Below are 22,247 nucleotides of genomic sequence, written 5' to 3'. Positions count from 1 at the left end.
TCCAAAAGTAGAAATAAAATTTTCTTTTTTATTTATTTTAATCTTGGAAAATAGGTTGAAATGTACTTCATTCTTTGCCAAGTGTCAAAAGTTTCCTTCTTATAGTGCCTCTTTTATATTGTATTTAGATTAGATATGACATACTTTTAAGGAGTCATACCCATAGAAAGGTACAAAAAGTTTATTAGGATAAAAATATTTCTTTTAATAGTCTGCCGAATTGCATGATCTCTACCTCCAACAGAAAAGTTCTCATATTTTAAAAGCTCTATAATTCAAGATCATCTTCTCTTTTAATGGTAATAGCACCTAAAAGTTATTGAGTTATTTATAGGAGAATGCTATAAGAGGGGGTGGCAAAATTAACCAATCAAATATAATAAGTGAATTATTGCCTCTGGATTATGGAAATACAAAATTATCCAAAAAAAATTGAATACAAAAAATTAAATACGTTTTGGAATATAAAGAATTAATGCCTCTGGAATTTTTTTTCAAGGCAACTGTGCACATGAAACATTACAAAATGATAAGCTATTTATTTCTCCTTTTTTTAACTGGTCAGATTGGGAGGCAATATTTTTGTATTTGTTTTTCAACAATAGGAAATTAGAAGATAGGGAGGTAGTCAAGGGAATGGAAGTAAAAACAAAAAAGAATCAAAAAGGAATTTATGAGGTTTAAAAGAGCACTCACAATGCCTAAATATGATTGACTATTGATGAAGTGGTTTTAATTATAGATAAATACATGGTTGAAAATAATCAACTGAAAAAGTATGATTGGCCAACAAAATATTAGTGGGATTCCAATTTGAATTAGTCATTAATAGTTGTTTTTTTAGTGCATAAAATAAATTAAAATTAAAATAAATTAGGTGAGCTATTACTTGCTTACCCTTAACTAAAATTACGTACAATTATCAAGTGAGTCACTTTCAAGTACAATACAAATAAGAACACAACTTCAGGCAAATAGGTAACGTGTCATGAGATAAAAATGACTTTCATTATTATTCATTCAAATAAAAAAAATTTATCATATAAAAAAACTCATCACTCAATGAAAAAAGAAATAAAAAAGGCTCTTATTAAACATAGGTTTATTCTTAATTTGAAGACTACTTCTAAATTATTTGTGAGATCATTTCCACTATTCTTCATCACTCTTATTTTGATCATTTGGGTTGTCCTTATCAGCATTTGCAGGATTGACTTCATGGGCATTGTTATGTGCAGGGAGATTAGCAGACAATCTACATTGATAATAAAAAAGAAATTAGAAAAAGATCAGCAAGCTAAAATTAAGGAGAAGATATTATTCCAGATTAATAGCAGCAAGCTTAATATATGGAAAACAATAAACATCCTTAATTTACGAATAACAGATTGAATGATTGTTTCTATCTTGAGAATGAACTAACCTTAAAGATGATGGATTCAGTTTGTAAAACCACTGGGCACCGGCGATCATCTTTCATCCCGTCAACCTTCAACCTATTGAAACCCTTCTTTTCGTGACAATGTTTGGAAAAAGTCTAGCAGAAAAGTGTTAAAAAAATTGCTTCCTTTCAACTCTGGCATTATTAATCTGTAGAAAAGAAGCAAACTAAAGTTGGATCACTTAATGCACTACTCTTAATAATATTTTTCAGTTTAAAACTTCTAATACTACATTATCACCTTGCTTTTTTCTTTATCACCCTGCCATCATTATGCTAAATGCATAATTGAGAATGATCATCAAAACTAAAGAGAATTACAGGAGTAGAACACAATAGTATCTTACTAACGTCTCAACTTCTATAGCCAAACGAATCAAGGAATTTCTCAGTAAATTGCAACTAATCAGATATAAGGATGAAAAGGAGTAACATAAATAAGAAAAATAAGAGAAATGCTACGATATACAACCAGAAGCAAGTAAAAACGCATGCAAACATTCAGATTCATTATCATATATATGAATCCTCGTGGCCTCGCCCATGGTTGTTAAGCCTCACTCTGAAAAGAAGAAAAAAAAAACAATCATGATAAGCATCACCATGTGAACAAAAAATCATGAGTAAAGGGTTGGGATAAGAATGGTGTGAAGATTGCCTTCAGATTTCGCAATTATATAGTAGAATTGGGATGGAAGTAAGATGCTAGATGAGCTTGAGAATATCAAAAGTGGGTATTTATTATGCTTTGTCTTTCCAATGATGAATGCATTCAATTTTTTAGTCTATTACTTTTAAACGTGCCACATAAATTCAAGTTGAAGGATACTGTTCCGGGTAAGAACATTGAGAAAGGGTGTAATCCCTAGAGAGAGAAGTGATTGCACTTAAGAGAGAGATCTAGAGAGAGAATAACTGAATTTCATGTGTGTATTCATAAAATGAGCCAAAGTCCCTTACAATTGGTATCTACTACCTATTTATAGAGGTAGTGTTGGGCCCCCATATGCTAATGTCCTTAATGGGCCGTGTGGGCCTGGCTGAACGAGGCCCAACCCTACTGGCTTGGGGTCCCGCCACGGGGCGGTCAAAACCCTGGGCGTTGCCCCTCTAGGGGCTCGCCCAGTCCACAAGACACCGAGCTCGAAGCATGAGAGCTAAGTGTGTCTTTAAGAAAACTATAACTGCCTAATGCCTATCCATCGTGTATACAAAAATCCAAGTCGCCAACATGGCGTGAGAAGATGAAGGGCGAGTGCCCTTGGTCCGCAAGTCCACAAGCTCGAAGCAGGAGAGCGAAGTGTGTCTTCAAACTGTGACCGCCAATCTCTGTCCCCTTGTGATCCCCCTAGCAGGTCGCCCGTTGCCACTTTCCACTTGGTACGGCGTTCCTCGGCTGGCGGTTTCGACCAACGCGCAGGAACTATTCCCAAGCTTCTAGTTGCAATAGCTTCCCCGCCTAGAAGATCATCTAGCCACGCTACTTGGCAGGATCAACAAAGAAGGTATAAAGCGTATAGGTCGCCGACATGGCGCAAATGAAACACAAACCGCCAATAGGCGCAAGGAAATACGCAAATACATGAATCTTCGATTGACGCGGGACCTAGAAAGATGGTGTACAAACGCCTACAAGATTAAGGTGTCGTGGTGGCTCGCCACATATGACGTGACTCGCTGAATAGAAGCTGGCTCGCCTGGTGACATGGTCTCCCGCCAATCTCTCCCGCATCCGCCTCTCGTAGCATCTTCACGGATCAAGTTGCTTCCTGGGCGAGTCCCCTAATATGGTGAAGGGACTCAACCAGTCCACAAGACACCGAGCTCGAAGCATGAGAGCACAATGTGTCTTCAAGCCGAAGTCGCCGCCGCATCGTCCTTAGGAGAAGATCCGCCCAACACGCATGCTCCTTCTCTCGCCAGAGTCCACAAGTCCACCAGACTCCGTCCAAGTCATGAGGAGTAGGAGTGTCCTCACTCGCCGCATCGCCATCACCATCTTGCTTTAGCCTGTTTCCTTATAAGAAATTAGTTTGACTTGCTCGCCACTCTCAGCGTAAGGCCGCCACCATTTTGCGGTAGGTCGCTACCCTCATCTTTGGCGGTAGGTCGCGACCCTCTTGCGGTAGGTCGCGACCCTCTTGCGGTAGGTCGCCACCATTTTGCGGTAGGTCGCTACCCTCATTTTTGGCGGTAGGTCGCGACCCTTTAGCGGTAGGTCGCCATCCTCTTGCGGTAGGTCGCGACCCTCTTGCGGTAGGTCGCCACCCTTAGCGTGAGGTCGCCACCCTTTTGGCGACTTTTGTGTGTCTAAACTGAGTCTTACAGGTCGCCACCCATAGCGTTTGGTCGCCACCCTTTGGCATGAGGTCACCACCCTAGCGGTAGGTCGCCACCCTTGGTGTGATCGTCCCATTTCGGGACTCAAAGTGCTTTGGGTTCCAATGGCCAGTTGGATTACCAAAGCGGTGCTCAGTAGAATGGGCAATTTGTACCCCACACATCGCCAATGAATCTGGTTGTTACGTGGGCTTTTCCGGGGTTAATTTAGTTCATCGTGAAACTTGTTTCACTTTGTAACTAAATCGCGCCATCAGGAGCTTGTCCCACCCAATAACAAACCGCTTATGGAAGAGTCTTCCAAGTTTCACAAAACTTTAATGGTGTGCCTCGATTCACCCACTCCTTCTCTTTGATCCGATTTGCTCCTCTCTGTCTGAATCAAAACCAGTGAAGACAATATAACTTCTAATATCAACTTCAAAATAAGAAAATTAGAAAATACAACAACTGAGAAGGGAATCAAATGAAAGATGGAGGAAAAGTTTGAAGGAATTGGAAAATTTGTTGGCCAGCGATCTTAACCATAGCAACGCTTTACTCGCCAAACTTCCATGGCCAAAACAAAACGTGCCCACCAGAATTCCGCCGCCGGAGTAAAACATGCTTGCCAGATTCCAACGCCAAACGACATTCTCTCGCCGCCGAACTCCATCGCCAACAACACTTGCTCGCCGCCTACCTTCAAAACGTGCTCGCCAAAGCCAACACGTGCTCGCCGAAGCAAACGTGCTCGCCAGAATTTGCTCACCGCCTAACTTCAACGCCGCCGACACTTGCTCGCCGAACTTCAACCGCCAAAGCAAAAGCGTGCCCGCCAGAATTCCAACGTCTCGGGATTGGCTCTGCTCCTCATGTATTGTGCTCTGGACAGATTCCTCGCCTTTGTTCTTTTCTTCGTCATTACCGATCTGCTCTCCCTTGCCTACATGCTTCCTCGATCTGAAGCTTCACCTCTGTTGACGTTCTTCATTGTCGGTCTGAACCGTGTTGCTCCGATCTGCCATCGCTGGATGCGCCTTGAAGAACTAACACACTTCTACACGCTGAATCTCGATCTGTCATTCTCTCGTGAACGCACCTTGTTCTTTCCCCTCCGCATTGCCACCGATCTACTCCTCATCAGTCTCTTTGTTGTTCTCGATCTGAAACTTCTCCTTTTATCGCTGTTTTTTTTCCCTCCCTTTTCGAAACCTGATCAGCTTTCTTGATCCGTCATTCTCCCGTCCACTATAGCCACTGAGTTTCATCGATTCCTTTCTTAGTCTCGAATTCGCTCCCACTCCGTCGATTGACAACAGCGATCAAGCTTCCACCACGCTCCGCCTGTGATGCCACAATAATCAACAGATCCGTCCACTCTAAATCGCGAATCCCCTCCTCCCAGTAGCACAGGCGGTTCCGCCTCAGAATGCGTGGCTTGTCTTCGATGCTTCTATTTCCGAACTTCCGCCGCCATTGTTGGCGAACCTTGTGGAAGAAGATGCTGCCGAGAGAACTGTAGTGACATGGATTCTTGAAAGTCAAGGTGCATTGTATTCCTTTTCCAATCCAGAGCCCAAAAAGATCATCCAAGATCCATTTCCATAATCAAAATCCGTCCCGCGAAATCCACAAAAATCAACGAAAATCTCAAGCAAAATCAGTTGTGCAATCAATCCACGTGATCCGGGAATCAAAAGTTTATCGATTCCCACAGACGGCGCCAAATGTTCCGGGTAAGAACATTGAGAAAGGGTGTAATCCCTAGAGAGAGAAGTGATTGCACTTAAGAGAGAGATCTAGAGAGAGAATAACTGAATTTCATGTGTGTATTCATAAAATGAGCCAAAGTCCCTTACAATTGGTATCTGCTACCTATTTATAGAGGTAGTGTTGGGCCCCCATATGCTAATGTCCTTAATGGGCCGTGTGGGCCTGGCTGAACGAGGCCCAACCCTACTGGCTTGGGGTCCCGCCACGGGGCGGTCAAAACCCTGGGCGTTGCCCCTCTAGGGGCTCGCCCAGTCCAGATACATTGAATTTCATTGGCTAGTTTAATTTCATTTGAATCTGATACATTGAATTAAGTAGAAAATGGAACTTTTTTTTAAACATTCAAATAGGACTTAATCACAATTAAATTTGGTTGGGCATCATTGAGGTGGTTTTTTTTTTTAGTCAAAATAATAGTTTAAATTGTTTTTCAGAAAAAATTTGATTGGTCAATAGATGGGTAGTGGGAATCAAATTTTAGGTAGTCATTAATAGGAGCCATTAAACTGATTAAAATAATTCAAAGTATAAATAAATAAGATGGGTTATTACCTGGCTACCCTCAACTTAATTCCAATTATCAAAAGTACCACTTTGAAGTTTCCATAAGTAGAAATAAGTTTTTCTTTTTGATTTATTTAATTCTTGAGAAAATAGGTGAAAGGTGCCCCAATGCTTGACATGTGTCAAAAGTTTCCTTCTTATAGGTTCTCTTTTATATTGTATTTAGATATATATTAAAGCAGTAACATTCCAAGTATGCCATTATAAAAAACCTCAGCTCCTGAATATTTTGCAATATTTTATTCCCTTCACTTTGCACCACAACTCGCCACGTGTCTCATTTGGATTATTATATTCAGATTTATTCATTCATCCTTCATTCTCCCTCTTCTCCCGCTATCTCCATACTATTTTCTCTCCCCCATTATCTCGGTCTCATCATATAATTATACTGAGTATTTAATGGTGGTCAAATTTCTATGTGCAATTAACCATAATTCCATTACTTTTCTCCATCTTTTTCCTCCCTTTTCTCATATTATTGTTTCACGTTAATGTATCTAGACCATTCTTCATTATAATCTGAAAATTTTTAAATTATTAAGCCTCCATTGATTGGATTAACCGTCCCTTCTCCCATCAACATTCCAATTTAATTCATCCCATTCTCATCTTTTCGTTTTTCTCTATTTTTAGTTTTTTACGGTAATCCCCATTGAATTATAAAAAGTTCTTTTCATATATTTTCAATATCTTTTTATCACGTTTAAAAAAAAAATCTTTTCATTATGTATTATAAAACAAAATCATTATTAATATTATATAATTTGAAATGATATGTTGTTTTTTTTTTAAGTTTCCTAATAATATGAGCAAATCATAACAATATTTGGTTCATAATCAACATATTTTGTTTAGAGCAGTAATTATTCTTTATTTTTTTTTCAAACTGAGCAGTAATTTTTTCCTGTTGCTTTTTATACGTTAATAAAAATTTAAATTCTCCCACTTTATTTTTTTTATTAACTATTAAATTTTTCCATTCAAGCTTTAATCATATCTTTTGGGTTTCCAATAACTTCACTGCTTCTCTCTCCAGGTAGCCTTTAAATTAAGAGTAGTTATTAACACAAATTTCTATCTACTATTATCACATGTAACTTGCTTCACGACTTGCTTCTCTCTCTCTCATTTAAACCCAATTCCAAATTCCCAGTATTTGGAATGTTTCTCTCTCTCTCTTACTCTTAATTTTTCCTTCCCCTTCATCTTCTCTTTTTCTCTTCCAATCCGAATTTCTACAGCTCCTCATTTTCTCTCCATTCCATTAACTTTTATCAGCCCATTAATGTTTGGCATCTCATTTATGGTTCTTGCAATTCCCACTCACGGCCTCATTAAATCTGCTCGGTTAAAACGTGATTTTTCTTTTCTGCTTCCAAGGTTGCATTGCTCTATCAATTTCCAAGACTTTGTCTTCCCCTTATTTGAAATTTGAAATTCAATCTAACCTATATAAATTCAGATATCTCTTTCATGTTTGCACTTCAATACCTGTTTCCCTCTTCTCATATCTCTCAATGTGCTTCATTTCATAAAGGAGGAAAAGGAGGAGTTTGTGCCTTGCAGTGTCTCCCAGTATATTCTTTCTCACTGAAAAATTGGCTAGGCAGGTACAACTCTAATCTGAACTCCAAACACAACATTTGTCCCAAAATTTCTCAGGGATTTTTTTTTTTAATTTCTTCGTGAATTAGTTGATATGTAATTTCAGGTTATTCTTGGCTGGAGATTGTGCTTGAACCTGATTGCGGGAATTCAAATAGCTGAAGTGATTCAGGTGCTCCAGTCTTACATTCATTTATCATAGTTATCGGTTGCATCCATATTATGTAAGCCAGCAGTATTATTTAAAAAAATTCATGTTACCATAGGGCTGCAATCAAGTTTCGGTGTTAATACCTGAGAGAAACTAAAATACTGGTTTTGGTCTTGATCTCTATTTCTAATTTTATTTTTTCATATCAAATTTGTTGATCATTTTTTCAGATGAGGGATTCTTTCATTTTAGTTTTTGGTCCTGTCTGTAGGTTGGTGTCGTCGTTTCCTTCACTCTCACTTCTATCAAATTTTCTTTGATTAAATTTTGTTTGTGTTTTTATTGAGAATAAACTGATTTGTTGGTAACTTGGTATGCATGTCTCTCCTTTATAGGATGTTTTTTTGATATATAAGGTTAACGTTTTTTTTTTATGTTGTAAGATTCTTGAAGCTTGAATTTTATGAAAGACTCCAAATCCACTACTGGCAAGTCTTTTAATTGGAAGCAAAATCTTTGGCATCCTCAAACCTCATGTTTGTTTTGGTTAGTTGGACCCCATCAATAAAATCTCCACCTACTATTTTTCAATTCCAATGGGTTTAATGCAAAACTCATTTTTTACGTGTCTTCTTTCTAATCATTTGGTTGGGGTATCTTAAATTTATTATCAACAAGAAAATGTTTGTGTGTTTTTATCTGTTTGTATGTTTTAAATGAGTTTTGTAATAGCTGTTTTAAAAAATCCTTATTTAGTCTTTTGATTTCCTTTTTATTCTCCTTATTAAGTCTTTTAAAACTCTTTAGATTGTTTCTTGAATTGATATAGTGGAAGCAATTCACCAAGGTTGCATGAAACGGCAGCCAAATACACTTACTGCCACTTGAGCACTAATTTTTCCCAATACTTGCATGTACATATACTCAAAGAAAAGTGCACGTTTAGAAACAACAAAAAATGATTATACCAAATTTGGGATTTAGTCCATACTACTTTTAGTTTTATGTTTCTCTTTTCTTTCCACTAAACTCAGTCGTCGCCACTAACTAGATAATTAAAAAATGCTCACAGATTGGTGAACTGTTTTTTTACTCAAGATAAATGGACTATTGTTTAATGCTGCTATACATGTTGTTGAGGTGTACCATGATTGAACTTTATTTCAGGTATGATTAGTCATTCAAATAATTATGTTCAATTGCACCATGATTGAACTTTATTTTTCTTTATCACATAAGAAGCTATGGATATGGCTACACATGCATGATTGTTAAATAGAGTTCTTTAACATTCTAAAGATTTGCTGATGTATAAAATTTTCAAAACTGATGTGCCATGTCTTGCAAGTGTTGTGTATTCTTCTCTTTTGTCTGCTTTAAAGAGATGCTCTTACACATTATGATTTTATCTAAGGTGTTATTAATTCAACAGGGATTTTGATTTTTGGTATTGCTTGAAGCCTTGAACAACCAAATGTATTATTAGAATTTTTGTGCTACAATTTAACGAAGTAGATTTTCTTTCTACTCTAGCTACCATGACTATGGAAATGAGTTCTAGAATATGGGAGATTTCACTTCAGTGGGAATTGAAGAACTTTCAATGCAGGCTAACAGCTAAGGAGTTAGTGCTTAAGGTAGATTACTAGGAACACAATTGAAACACATTACATGGGGACTATGTCTTTATTGTCTGTATAAAACAATCTTCTATTTTAAGTTTTTCTTAGTCATTTCTTATATGTTTCTGCATGAGTGTTGTTTTGCTTTATCAATGCAATGACATTTGCAATATTAACAGGGCAAGGTATAATGGAATCGCCATGTGATATGAAGTATGACAAGTTTAGTTTAATTTTTAGTGGCTAAGCATATTGGTTATGGATAAAATTGAAGCACTTTCAATTATAGCTTTGACAATACAAGTTGGGATGTCATCAGAAGATGCATGGTCAAATATAATTGCACAATCCTTTTTGGGGATATGAACCGATTCCTTGGCTTTGAAGGAGCTTCTAGCGTGTGTGGTTATTCGATGTAAAAGATACCATTAATGCATTTTAATGTAATTTTACCCAATATTAGTCTTAAATACTTTTTATTGAAGTCCTTAAATTATTTTTTAGTAGTATCAATTTATATAATTACTTTTCTATTTTCTCTATTCTTTAATTTGTTTTAATAATAAAAATATATAAAATAAAGGTTTTATGCATAATTGAAATATATGGTTTAGGTGAAACAACATGCCAGCTTTTATTCTTTTTACCCTAAAGGTTGTATATGGTTTATGCTGAACGACATGCCAGCTTTTCTATCACACATTGTAATGACTTATGATGGAAAATTCTGGCTGTCACTGGACAATTTTATCATTTTTCAAATTTGATCAATCATAGAAGAAATTAAAATTTTCAAAAAGAATAATATTGACTAGAGAGAACTTCAAGTTTTTTTTTTGTTGACAACTGCATGTTATTGTTGAAGGGTGTAAAGTGAAAATTTTCAGTTGCTTTTAGAGGAATTGTTGCAAGTGATGGTTATGTAAATTAAGGGAAATAATGTGTTTGATGTGTAGAAGATGTTGTGTGGTGTTCATTTTATAGGGGCTTTTTGTTTGATATTTAGTAATGATAAATTAATATGTTGTGTTAATTTCTTTCTCCTGCTCTCTGACTTTCTTTACCGTTTTGTTGTCTCCTGTGTTCTTTTTCAGTTATATATCTGTATTTTGGTTTCACTTTGTGAGTCTCGAATCTAATAGATTGAAATATGTATTTACATCTTCAAGGAAAAAATCATTTATATGTCTCATGTGCATAATTTATGTTTTTTTAATATTTTCATCTTTATTATGATTGTTCTTTCATTTTTAGTATCTTATATTATTTATAATTAGAATATTTATTAATGTGTCAGATATAATAGTAAACTTCGCCGTGCAGCGCACGGGGAAAAACACTAGTTAAGATCATTATATACATAATCATCGTCTATGGTTTTGATTTCTCTGGTGTCCTCACACAACTTTTGTTCATTGCTTGTTGTTTCATTTGCATATTATATGATTGAAAATCTTTACATAAGCGCAGCCCTTAAGATCTCCTTCCTAATTGACCATGGAAGCATTTTGAGTCATAGCTGCGCAACATTAACATGTATTTGAGGTTTCTCTTTAGGGTTTTCCTTCTGGGTCATCCCTTCTCCCACCTTTTCATGAGGAATTGATTCTTATACCTTTTGTTAGGCCATTTATCAATGCCTCTTTAAGGTGGGAAACACTACTATGAAATTAACTTGTATGTTATTGGTTCCTTGGAGATTGCTGATTAGACTATGTTCATTCGTCTATCTCACTTGCTTGTTGGTACTCTCTTTTTGAGCAATTTTTTTATTTCTAAAATTTAATCACAATATGGGTGCTTTTGGGTTGAAATTCCCAGAAGGTGCATAGTCCAACTCTTCTGAAGTGTGAAAGAAAAGAAGCCATGAGAATTGGAGGAGTCTTTTAACAGAGGACTTTTGAAATTCATCATGTGACAGAGGACTCTTTTACAGAACTACAACGTGGTATAAGTGCTTACATTTATCGACATTGAAAAGCTGCTCTCTTTATCACTTTTGTTGAAAAAGCGATTTGGAATTTTTCCAACCCAAATCCAAACATGCTATAAGTTTTTTTTTTGGTCAAAAACATGCTATAAGTTTTTAAATTATGAAAATTTAATAATTTTGTCCATTGTCAATGACTGATACCACAAATTCTACAAGCAACTTCACGAGGTCATGAATCAGTGGTGGGCCAAAACTTCACCTATGGTGGGCCAAAACAAATCATTTCAAGTTTCAACACTATATCCACCCTAATACCCTATCACAAGAGACTGGTCCCATGTCTTGTTTGTCTGAGTGTGGAAAACTCACAATGGAATGGGAAACGAATCATGCAGTATAAGAACACGCTATTCACAACTATTCGGTATCAGAAACAAACAACAAGCACAAAGTCTTAACCACCAGTAACCACACTTGTTTGTGTTGGACAAGAATCTAATTCATTGGTGTAATATTCACAATCACAGATATTAACAACATCAATACTAACAACAATTTCACCTACTCTTCAGCCATTTCAAAGCATAATTATTGCTCTCAAGCAACTAGGACCAATATTTACAATAACTTCAAACAAACAGTGCAATTGAAATAAAATTAAACGCAGGAATCATTTAAGGATTGTCAAAGAACCAAAGAATTGGGCATAATAAAGTTTGAATTCTAGACAACTTAGTCATGGACTCTGATATTATATCACAAAATCAATTATTCCATAAAGTTAAACTGGATGTTCACAAATTACAATTTTCATCCCAAAAATCTTGCCTACTTAACAAAAAGATGAAAATATTCAACAAAGAACATCTTATATCATTTTGTCTTGCCCAAAACTTATATCATTAATTTCCAAAGAGAAGGTCTTTTTTCTCTTCATAAAAATTTGGGCGAATTCCGCTTCGGTCACACCCGGGTATGCCTCCTCCGGGACTATGTTGTCATACAGAGGTACTTATATATCATTCAACAACACAACTCTCACATGAGTAACCGAAATGGAACAGATAATCTTAATCTTACATGGAAAAGCTAAAACATCTTTCATCTAAGCTATCATGGTCATGGATGGTACAAAGAAGGAATCAAAATTGGACATCCCCAACTCAATACATATATAAATAGAGAATAAAACACCATATACATATGCCAGTAATTGTTAATTAATCGAGAAAACCGGTTCTGCGCAAAACGGCGTTTCTCACCTGACGGAGATCCCTCCCTTTCAGTGTTCTTCCAACTCCTTCCAACACCGAAAAGGTGGTCTTCGGCGAAACTCCGGAGCCCCTCGCCACGATTTCGTGCGGCGGCAACATCTCCCCGTCGCCTCCGATGTCGTCGTCCTCGAGCTCGTCGACGTTCCTCCGTGCCGGCACGCCCTTCGAGAGAAGAATCGGGACCTTCATAGGAGCCGATTGCTGGAACTTTCTAGAAGGCGCGGACTGGGCCAGATGCTCAGAGCTGACCGGAGCAGCTGGTGGAGGTCTCCGCAACGAAGGAATCATCCTCGAAGAAGATAACTTACCACGAAGACCCGGCTCCGTCAGCGCGGCGAGGATGCCGGAGTCCAGTGCACGATCGAAGTTCCGGCGGCGATTTGCCTCTGCCGGCGGGCTTTGGTTTCCCGATTCGGACCAGAAAAGCTCGGCTTCGTTGAGCTCATCGGCAGCGGAGGTGGTGGCGGATGAGGGGAAGAAGGTGAAGGCACCGAGGAGGCGGTCGGCGGTGGAAGATGGCCGGCGATGGAAGGATGGTGTGGGGTCCATTTGGTGTTGTGTGGTAGGTGAAGGTGAAAGAGGAGAAGAGCGAGTGAAGTTGAAAATGAAATGAAAGATTGTGAAATCTAACAAACAGGAGAGCTGGATTTGCCACCCCAACCATTAGATTTCACACCCCTAATTTTCGGATTTTCAAGTTCCGAATTATTTCGGAATCTTAGATTCCGAAATTAATTCGTGATTTTTAGTTCAAAATACATCTAACACCACACTTTTGAGTAAAAAACGACACTTTTGAGTAAAAAAGTGCTTCGGAAACCTTATTTCCGAAATATTTCGGAAACTGAGTTTCCGTAAGTGGGGTGACATTTCTAATGGTTGGGGTGCCAAATCTAATGATCAACAAACAGTGATGTGGCAGAGGGACGCAGATAGGTGCCGTGGATCATTTTAATTAGAACCATTAGATATAACACTAAAATATTCAACGATCCAGATTTAAAACACAAAAATCATGTAATGGCCAAAACACCCCTGAATTATTCTCTCCATTCTTCCTAACTGGTTGGCTCTGTTATTGCTGTTCCTCCCTCTCCACCCCAGCTCCTCCGCCGCCGCAACCTCCACCTGCCAGTGCCACCGCCGCCGCTACCACGACAGAAGCCACCACTCTTTAACCTCAACCACCGCTCCCAAACTCTCCTTCTTCCTTCTTCAGCAATTTTTCAACAGATATAACCCATGATGCTCAGAACATGGAACCCACGATGTGCAGATCTGGTACCACAACATCAATTTTCTCAAAAAAACAATACAAAATGTGGAGATCTGGAACCCACGATGCCTTTCCACAACACACGATTTATATGATCACCAAATCTTAGCTTTAGCAAAACAACGAATCAGCAAAACATCAGCTCCCCAATTTCCTTATCCTTTGACAGCAGCGGCGACGTTTTGCGGATTCACGGGGTGGTCGACAACGTCGGAGCAGAGTAAACGTTGTGGAAAGAGGATGAAGAGGAGGACTGGTTGTCGGCGGCGGCGGCGTTGCTGCTGTGCTTGACGGTTCTAGATTTGGGGCTTTAGGGTTGCAGATCCCCAATTCTAGCAGCAACCTCAAACAGATGTGAGAATAAATAATGAGATCTGCAAATGGCTTTGAACCTGGAGAAATTGGCTCTTACTTCAGTTGTAGTCATGGCGCTGGGAATATATAAAACATGACACCAGTAATCACCAAAGCCAATTCCAACGATTATGTAGAAAACACAATAATAATAATTAAATAATTTGTGGTTTAGCACAAGCAGATACTATGTGACATCTTAGAATCTCTCTCCATCGTGGTGAGGAACAATCAATGGAGATGCTAACAGCACCATTGTGGTGGGGGAGCAAAGGTAGTGGAGCGGTGGTTCAAAACAGCAGCAAGGCCACCGGAGACAAATGGGGAGAGGTGGTGGGAGAATAATGGAAAGTCAAAAGAAAGAATGGACAAATTTATAATTTAGGTGTGTAATAGTAACTGTACCACCGTGGATCAGTTTGAAACTGACTCACGCTAGGCGCAGCCGTGAATGTAGGAGAAGGACAGTTGCGCATAAATTTCAGGCTTAAATATGTTGGGGGGGCCTGCAAAATAGGGGTCCTCTGGTTTAAGTTCCTAAAAAAATTTCTTTGCTATAAGCCCTTAAAGGAAAAATAATATATAGGCTTAAGCCCCTGTCGTCTAGTTCCATCAAATTCCTGCTGATTGTGCTAACGGAAGTCGATATGGATTTATGCACGTGCACCAGTGTGAATGACAGAGGAAGCCACGTCATTTAATGAGGGTAAAAACTAATTAAAATCATAAAGTTACCATCTCTAACCCTAAATCCCCAATTTAGGATTTTAATTTTTTTTTACCCTCATTTAATGATGTGGCTTCCTCTGTCATTCACACGGGTGCAAGTGCGTAAATCCATGTCGGCTTCCGTTAGCACACTCAGCAAGAATTTAACGGAACTAGACGGTGAAGGTGCGAAAAACACTAGAAAGGGGGGTTTGAATAGAGTTTTTCAATCTTGGGTATATTTTTATGGCTTTTTGAAAACTCAAGGATAACAACTAAGTGCTGAATAATAGGAAGTAAAGCACACGAGTATTTTATCCTGGTTCACTTGAGATAAAAGCTCAAGCTAATCCAGTCCACCTGTGAAGGTGATTTCTTCCTTCTTCTGATGAAGGCAATTCACTAAGATCAATGAGTGTTACAACTGCACTTGCAACCTACAAGTGACTAACAATACAAAGACCTTCTCACTAGTATTCTCTCAAGAAGCTGATCTACCGATCCTCTCAAGACTAGCTAATCACTGAATCAACCTTGATTCAGTCCTCTCAAGATCTGACCAACCTTGGTCTCTTAAGAATTTACAATAAGATTGTAGTAGGTTTGTGTTTACAAATGAATGCTTCTGATAAGCAGGGTAAACTCAAATGTTTAAGAGCTATGAAGAAATATTGCTTGTAAGCTTTGTGAGTATGTTTGCTAAGTTTGTACAATGCTTCTTGCTTTCTTCATCCTGATGCAGCGTCCTTATACTCCTGGATTCAAAGATTGTTACCGTTGTAAGATCTGCTTTTGCAGAGACCGGTTATGGTGGAATACAGAGAATAAGGAATATTGTGCTGCCCGAGGTAGGTGTGCCATCGAGAATAAACATCCATGTCCAGGATATTCTATTCTATGACAACTTGTCTTAGTGCGCGACAATACCAGTGTTCACTTAATCATTATCTAAGACTTTAGATGTTCACGCGTGAAGACAAATGATTAGTGAGATTCTGAAAGCTTGTAGCTGTTGATGATAGCTTCCAGTGGATCTTCTGAACTATATTCAGTAGCTTCTGAACCGTTCCTCAGAACTTCTGGTCTTCAGAACTTCTGACCTTGGTTCTTCTGAGCCAACTTCTTGAGTCTTCAGAACTTTGAATCCTCTGCTTCTGGACCGTTCCATCTGAACTGTCTGGTCCTCAGAATTTCTGACTCCGGTTCTTCAGAACTTCAAGTTGTCTAGATCCATATCAAAGCTTTCTTGTAGTTTCAGATCTTCTCAAGAATATGTCACTGTTCTGAACGAACATGATCAGCTTTAAGATCTTTCTTATAGTACCCCTTTGGTTTCTATTTTCTGAATTAATGTGCTTGGATCAGAATCAGAACCTGTTTGTCACACTTTTAAAAAGACAAACGTTAGAGTACCACAATTGTTCATCATCACAAACCTTAATTGTAATCATCAAAACTTAGAGATGCAACCACTGATCAAATCTTGATCTTACAATCTCCCCCTTTTTGATGATGACAAAACAAGTATTTTGATGAACAATTTTTACACAATAAACTGAATACACAAGAGAGAAAAAGAAATCAGAGATAAAACTTATCCTTGTGTAGCGGTGTGTAACGGTTTGCACTGCTCTTTCTGAACCTGGATTTATACCAGATTCTGAGCAAGGGTCTCCCCCTGACTCCCCCTGAATCTATGACTTGATGAATTGGTTAGATTCGGAGTCAGGTTATGTGATCAGATTTTACGCTTGAATAGATGTATACCCATCAGAAGTGATGGTTCCGAATTTAGCGTATATCACATACTTGCATATATTCTTGTCCAGATATTAATTGGAAAAGCGTTAGAAGCAAGATAAGTTCAAAATGTATTCCTTATCTGAGACGCTTGAGAATATCTATATGCTATAAGTTTTTAATACTTATTCTCCTCTACTGGTTTTATATAGTATAAAAGTTTATCAAAACCAATTTATGTACTCCCCCTTTTTGTCATGATCAAAAAGAGTGAAAAACCAATTTTAATAATAACAACAATAACAGAGAAGCGTAGCAAATAGGATAGATTATCTTTATTGAATGAAGAGAAAGAGTACAAAGGGTCGAGAGGGAAGAAGAGGACAAATCCTAAATACATAGGAAGGCCCTAGAGTCCTTCATGGAGAGAAGTTGAAGGTGTAGAGGACGAATGTCCTTATCAATTGAGGCTAATTGAGTAGCCAAATCTTCTTTCGAGGCAACATTCTCCTGGACAGCCTCTGGATCCGCTTCATGGTGATCTTCCTCATATTCCAGAAGCATACAAATGCCCTGGAGCTGAGCTTCGAGGTCTTCCTGGCGATTGGTCAGACGGAGGAGATCTTTCAGAACATCTTGAAGGTTCTGAAGACAATAAGTTTGATGAGGTGTGAGCCAACAAGTCAGAAGATGCTCAATCTTCTCAATGGCTTGAGAGATGTGAGAGGAGGAGAGATTGACGCTCCATGGAAAGACTTGGTCAAATACCAGAGTCTTAAGTTCAGAAATTAGCTCGACAGTGGTCATATTTGAACAAGGAGATAAGGAAAATTGAAGCGATTGATGGGGAGATGAAATGTGGTGTGATGAAGAAGGAGAATCGCAGAGATTATAAGGAAGAAAAGTAACAGAAAAACATGCATAAAACTTAACAAAAAATAAAGGCATGTGAGTTACTAAGAACGGTGCATTGAACATAGATAAAGCAATTAACATAGTCAACATAGAGTTAATGCAATTATGACAAATACATGCATGCAAGAAAAATGAGAAGAAATTTAAGGTTTGGAAGAGGAGGGAAGATTCTCAAGCAGGAATTTCATCATAGTTTCCATTCTGAGAGTAGATTCCTGAATCTGCCTGCTCTGTTCTATCTGAACAATTCCTTGCTGCTCAACCATCTGAAATAGTCTCTGCTGATCATCTTGAATGCGATCAATTCTGGCAGCAAGAGTAGCAACTTCTGGAACAGGAGCTGAGGGAGGAGCTTCTGGAGCTTGAGTAGGAGTAGCAACATGAGCTTCTGAAGACATTTCAGTGTCAACTTGAATTTGTTCTTGCTGCTCAACTTCATTAACAACAGCATCTTCCAGAATCACTATCCCTTCAGAACTTTCCTCTGCAACCTCTGCTGAAACCATTTCAGCATCTTCTGAGGTACGCTCAGAGACAATAGGTGCTCTTTCAGCCATGGCCTTTCTGATTGGTTCACACACCATTCGCAGCAATCTGACTCTCTGCTCATGTGCTCTAGCATTAGCATCATGTACCCTTAGGCGCTTTTCAGTCCCTAGCAGCCTCTGAAACTTAAGGGCTTGCTCTTCTGACCAGTATTCAAAAGCAGTCCATGAATTCTCAACAAAAGAAGCATTAAGTTGATTGTCAGTTACCTGATATAACCATTGCAGTCTTCGGGTTGCCTCTGCAGAGAATTCCTGAATCAGTTGAGTGAGATTCTGAGGATGGAAGGTGGTGGCCAGGGTCAGGACAGGCTGAGGAGTTCTGACAGCATTGGAGCTTGAAGCATTTGATTCTTCCATGTGCTCAGATGAAGTGAAATCAATCTCATGGTCCTTCTCGAAGCCTGAGTGATCTGATTCAGCCATGTGCTCAGCTTCAGAGATAGTATCTGGCTTTGAATTGACAGTATTCTCAGGTGAATTGAAGCTCAGATCCTGTGAGTTGACTGCTGAGTAATTGGACAAGGATACATATGATGATTCAGGAGCTTCTTGAGGTTGATCTTCAACATTTGAAGCTATTTGCTGAAGAGGCTGCACAACGAAGGGCGGTTCAAGGATCCTAACATCATCATCCTCTTTTTCTGCTTCAGTAGGGATCTCACCAGTTTGGGTTAAGAAGAGGGTCTTTGAGGTAGATGGGGGCTGAGGAGAGAATTGTTGAACCAAATGTTTCAAGGTGGCCTCACTACGAACAATACCTTGAATAAAGGAATTGAAAGGAGGTACTGGTTCAGTGGTGGTTTGAGATGGAATGATTGGAGTGGCAGAGACAGTGGTTGGAATATTTATTTGAGAGGCTTGTGTTTGAGGTTGTGGTTGTGTGGAAGTTGTTTGGGTAGGCATGGAAGTAGAAATAGGATAGGTTGTTCAGGAGTAATTACTAAGGCAGAATCAGAAATAATGCTTTCAGTAAACACCTTACTTGGGCTTCTGATGGGTGAAGTTCTGGTAAGACTTGCAGCCCTTGCTGGATCAGAAAAGCGTTTGGATCTTCTTTCCCTTTGGACTTCTGAATCTTGTTCAGATGCTTGTTCTGATGCGGTTACCTTCTGCTGAAGTGCTCCCTTCAGAGGAAGCTTCCTCTGTCTCTGTACTAGAGGAATGGCATCAGAATCAGTCGATTCTTCATCATCTGAAGATTCCCTTATCCCTCGAATCACATTCTGGATGATTTCCTGGTCATCCTGCTCATCTTCCTCTTCCTCAAGAATAATTTTTCTTCTTTTGGCCTTAGGAATGTCTTCATCTTCAGTTTCCTCACTTAAGGGGCTTTCCCATGTTTCTTCTGAGCCCTTAGAATCAGACATTTGTTTTTGATGAGTTGAAGTTCTCTTCTGAGACCTTTCAGGAGATGATTCCTTGATGATCACTGTCTTGGAGGCAGCCTTCTTCTTTGCAGGTTCCTCTATCAGAATCCCTTTGCCCTTAGGATCTGAAGGCTTGCTGTTTGTTGCTCTCCTGGATTTCCTGGTTGCTAGATTAGGAGGACTATCAGGAAGATTGTGAACAAATTCTGTAAGGGTGATTGGATCACCTTGACTTTTGAGCATCTTAACATATTCCAGAATGCATTCTGGATTGTCCTTCTTGGACCAAATGGGAAAGTCTTCAATGGGATAATCCCTCTGTCGAACTTCATCAGAAGTGTCTTCTTTGGGAACAACTTTAACCTCCTCAATGATCTGCATTTTCTTCAACTTTGTGCCATTGAGAGAATCACCAGTTGTCATGACAAGATCTTCATGGAGTCCAAGATCTGATAGAGTCTTGACAAGCTTGTTCTGGACGAAGATGTCTGATAACAGCCTTCCATAAGGAATGTAGTGGATGAACCTCTTGCTCTCAGAACCAGTTGTGGTTCTTGATTTCTCAATACACTCTTTCAAATAGTTGAAAAGTAGGAATGGCAGACATATAGGCTCACCAATTGAAATGTAGTACATGATTACCTTCTGAGTTGCGTTCAGGTAATCAGTTCCTCCAGTTCTAGGTTGAATGCATTGCATGAAGATCTTCTGCCAAATCTTCATCTCAGACTTTAAGTCCTTAATTTTGTACATGGTTTTCTCGTAGGACCAATTGCTATAGATCGCTTTATTGACCAGGGTCCTCATTCCAGCAACATTTGCTTCAACATTCTTGACCCTTTTTCCCTGCTGAAATTCCATACCCAGCAGTTTTGCTATAGACTCTTCAGAAATTACGATTTTCTTGTCCAGTACATGGGATACGACGTAGTAGTCGTTGCAAAATGCGTTCTTCCAGAACTCGACAACTAGCTTGTGATAGATTGGACCGACGAGCCTGTTGAAGTACCCAGACCATCCTTGCAAATTAACTTGTTCCCTGATATCAAACCCATGTTGAGCAAGATTATCAAAATCCACTCTTGCTTCGCAACATACGTTCAGTTCTTCAACTTTCTTTGCACAGGTAACAACATTTGGAGCATTCAGAATCTTCTGTGCTTCCTCGAATCTTTGATTCTCTTGATCTTCACCAGTTTGTTTGGAGGGAGCAGAAACAATCGCCTTAGTTTTCCTCGATTTGCCCATGATTTTTCAGTAGAGAGGTGTAGGGTTCAGAGGAAGAGATGAATGTTGGAGAGAAGAAGTGAGAGCGAATATGATGCACACGAAGGGTTTGAAAACTGTAAGTGTAAGTGAATGGGAGATCGTGTGTGACAGTGCATATAGTGGGTTAATGGTAACCGTTGTCAGTTTTAAGAGATTAAAGGCAAAATCAACGGTTATAAAATAAATAGTCTGAAAATAGCATAGTAGAGGAGAGTAGACATCATCATTATAGCAGATATACCACGTGACTCAAGGAACTATGTCACAACTGAGGTGACACGTGTATTGTTGTCTACCACAGAAGTTTAACCAGTGGGTTAATTAACTTCTGATCGAGTAACTTCTGATCGGTAACTTCTGATGGGTTCAGAGGTAACAGAGTCAGAAGTTCTGAAGGTTTCTTACTCTGGACAAAAGTCCATATTCAGATTTTCAAGAATAAACATAAACCTATCTTCTGCTAAGGGCTTAGTGAAAATATCTGCCCATTGATGGTCAGTATCAACATACTCTAATGATAGAGTGCCCTTCTGAACATGATCACGAATATAATGATACTTTACCTCGATATGCTTTGCTCTTGAATGTAGGATAGGATTTTTGCTCAATGAGATAGCAGCGGTGTTATCACAATAGATGGGAACCTTCTTCATAGACAAGCCATAATCTTCTAGATGATTCTTCATCCATATGGTTTGTGTACAACAAGTGGCAGCTGATACATACTCTGCCTCTGTAGTTGATAGAGCAATTGTGTTCTGTCTCTTGCTTGACCATGTGACAAGATTGGATCCAAGAAAATGACAGCTTCCAGAGGTGCTTTTTCTCTCCACTCTATCTCCAGCAAAGTCAGCATCACAAAAACCTGAAAGTGTATACTCTGATGTTTTTCTATACATCAAGCCGAGGTTAGTGGTTCCTTTCAGATATTTGAAGATTCTCTTAACAGCAGTTAAGTGAGTCTCTCTAGGATCTGATTGAAATCTAGCACAGAGATGCACACTAAACAATATATCAGGTCTAGATGCAGTCAAGTAGAGAAGAGAACCTATCATTCCACGATAGAGCTTCTGACAAACCTTAGAGGAAATTTCCTCTTTCTCAAGAATGCATGTTGGATGCATTGGAGTCTTTGAGATGTTGCAGTCACTCATGTTGAACTTCTTCAGAAGTTCCAGGGTGTACTTCTTCTGATGGATATAAGTGACTCCTGGTTGTTGATCAATTTGAATTCCCAGGAAGTACTTGAGTTCTCCCATCATGCTCATCTCAAATTCAGCCTGCATCATCTTAGAAAATTCCTTGCAAAGAGAGGGATTAGCAGAACCAAATATGATGTCATCAACATATATCTGAACTATAAGAATATCCATCTTATAGGT

The 22,247-nt window shown here is 38.8% G+C and overlaps 1 protein-coding gene and 1 long non-coding RNA gene across 2 annotated transcripts; both read right to left on the bottom strand.

The window, feature by feature from the left end:
- Positions 1-896: 896 nt before the first annotated feature.
- LOC130732589 (uncharacterized) lies at positions 897-2,133 on the bottom strand. The gene is made up of 3 exons (XR_009017081.1): positions 1,683-2,133; positions 1,424-1,590; positions 897-1,255 (listed from the first exon to the last, which is right to left on the bottom strand). It is a non-coding gene; the product is annotated as an uncharacterized LOC130732589 (long non-coding RNA).
- Positions 2,134-12,165: 10,032 nt separating this feature from the next.
- LOC130730176 (protein S40-7-like) lies at positions 12,166-13,293 on the bottom strand. The gene has a single exon (XM_057582115.1). It carries the CDS (start codon positions 13,235-13,237, stop codon positions 12,635-12,637), a length of 603 nt encoding a protein of 200 aa, XP_057438098.1. The 5' UTR covers positions 13,238-13,293; the 3' UTR covers positions 12,166-12,634.
- Positions 13,294-22,247: the final 8,954 nt, after the last annotated feature.

Source organism: Lotus japonicus, chromosome 1 (assembly GCF_012489685.1).
Source record: "Lotus japonicus ecotype B-129 chromosome 1, LjGifu_v1.2".
Classification (NCBI taxonomy): domain Eukaryota; kingdom Viridiplantae; phylum Streptophyta; class Magnoliopsida; order Fabales; family Fabaceae; genus Lotus; species Lotus japonicus.
The sequence above is the reverse complement of the archived record's forward strand: the minus strand, read 5'-3'. Positions and strand labels throughout refer to the sequence as shown.

Excerpts from the sequence above, each read along its gene's own strand:
- LOC130730176 (XM_057582115.1), bottom strand. The coding sequence starts at position 13,237 with ATGGACCCCACACCATCCTTCCATCGCCGGCCATCTTCCACCGCCGAC.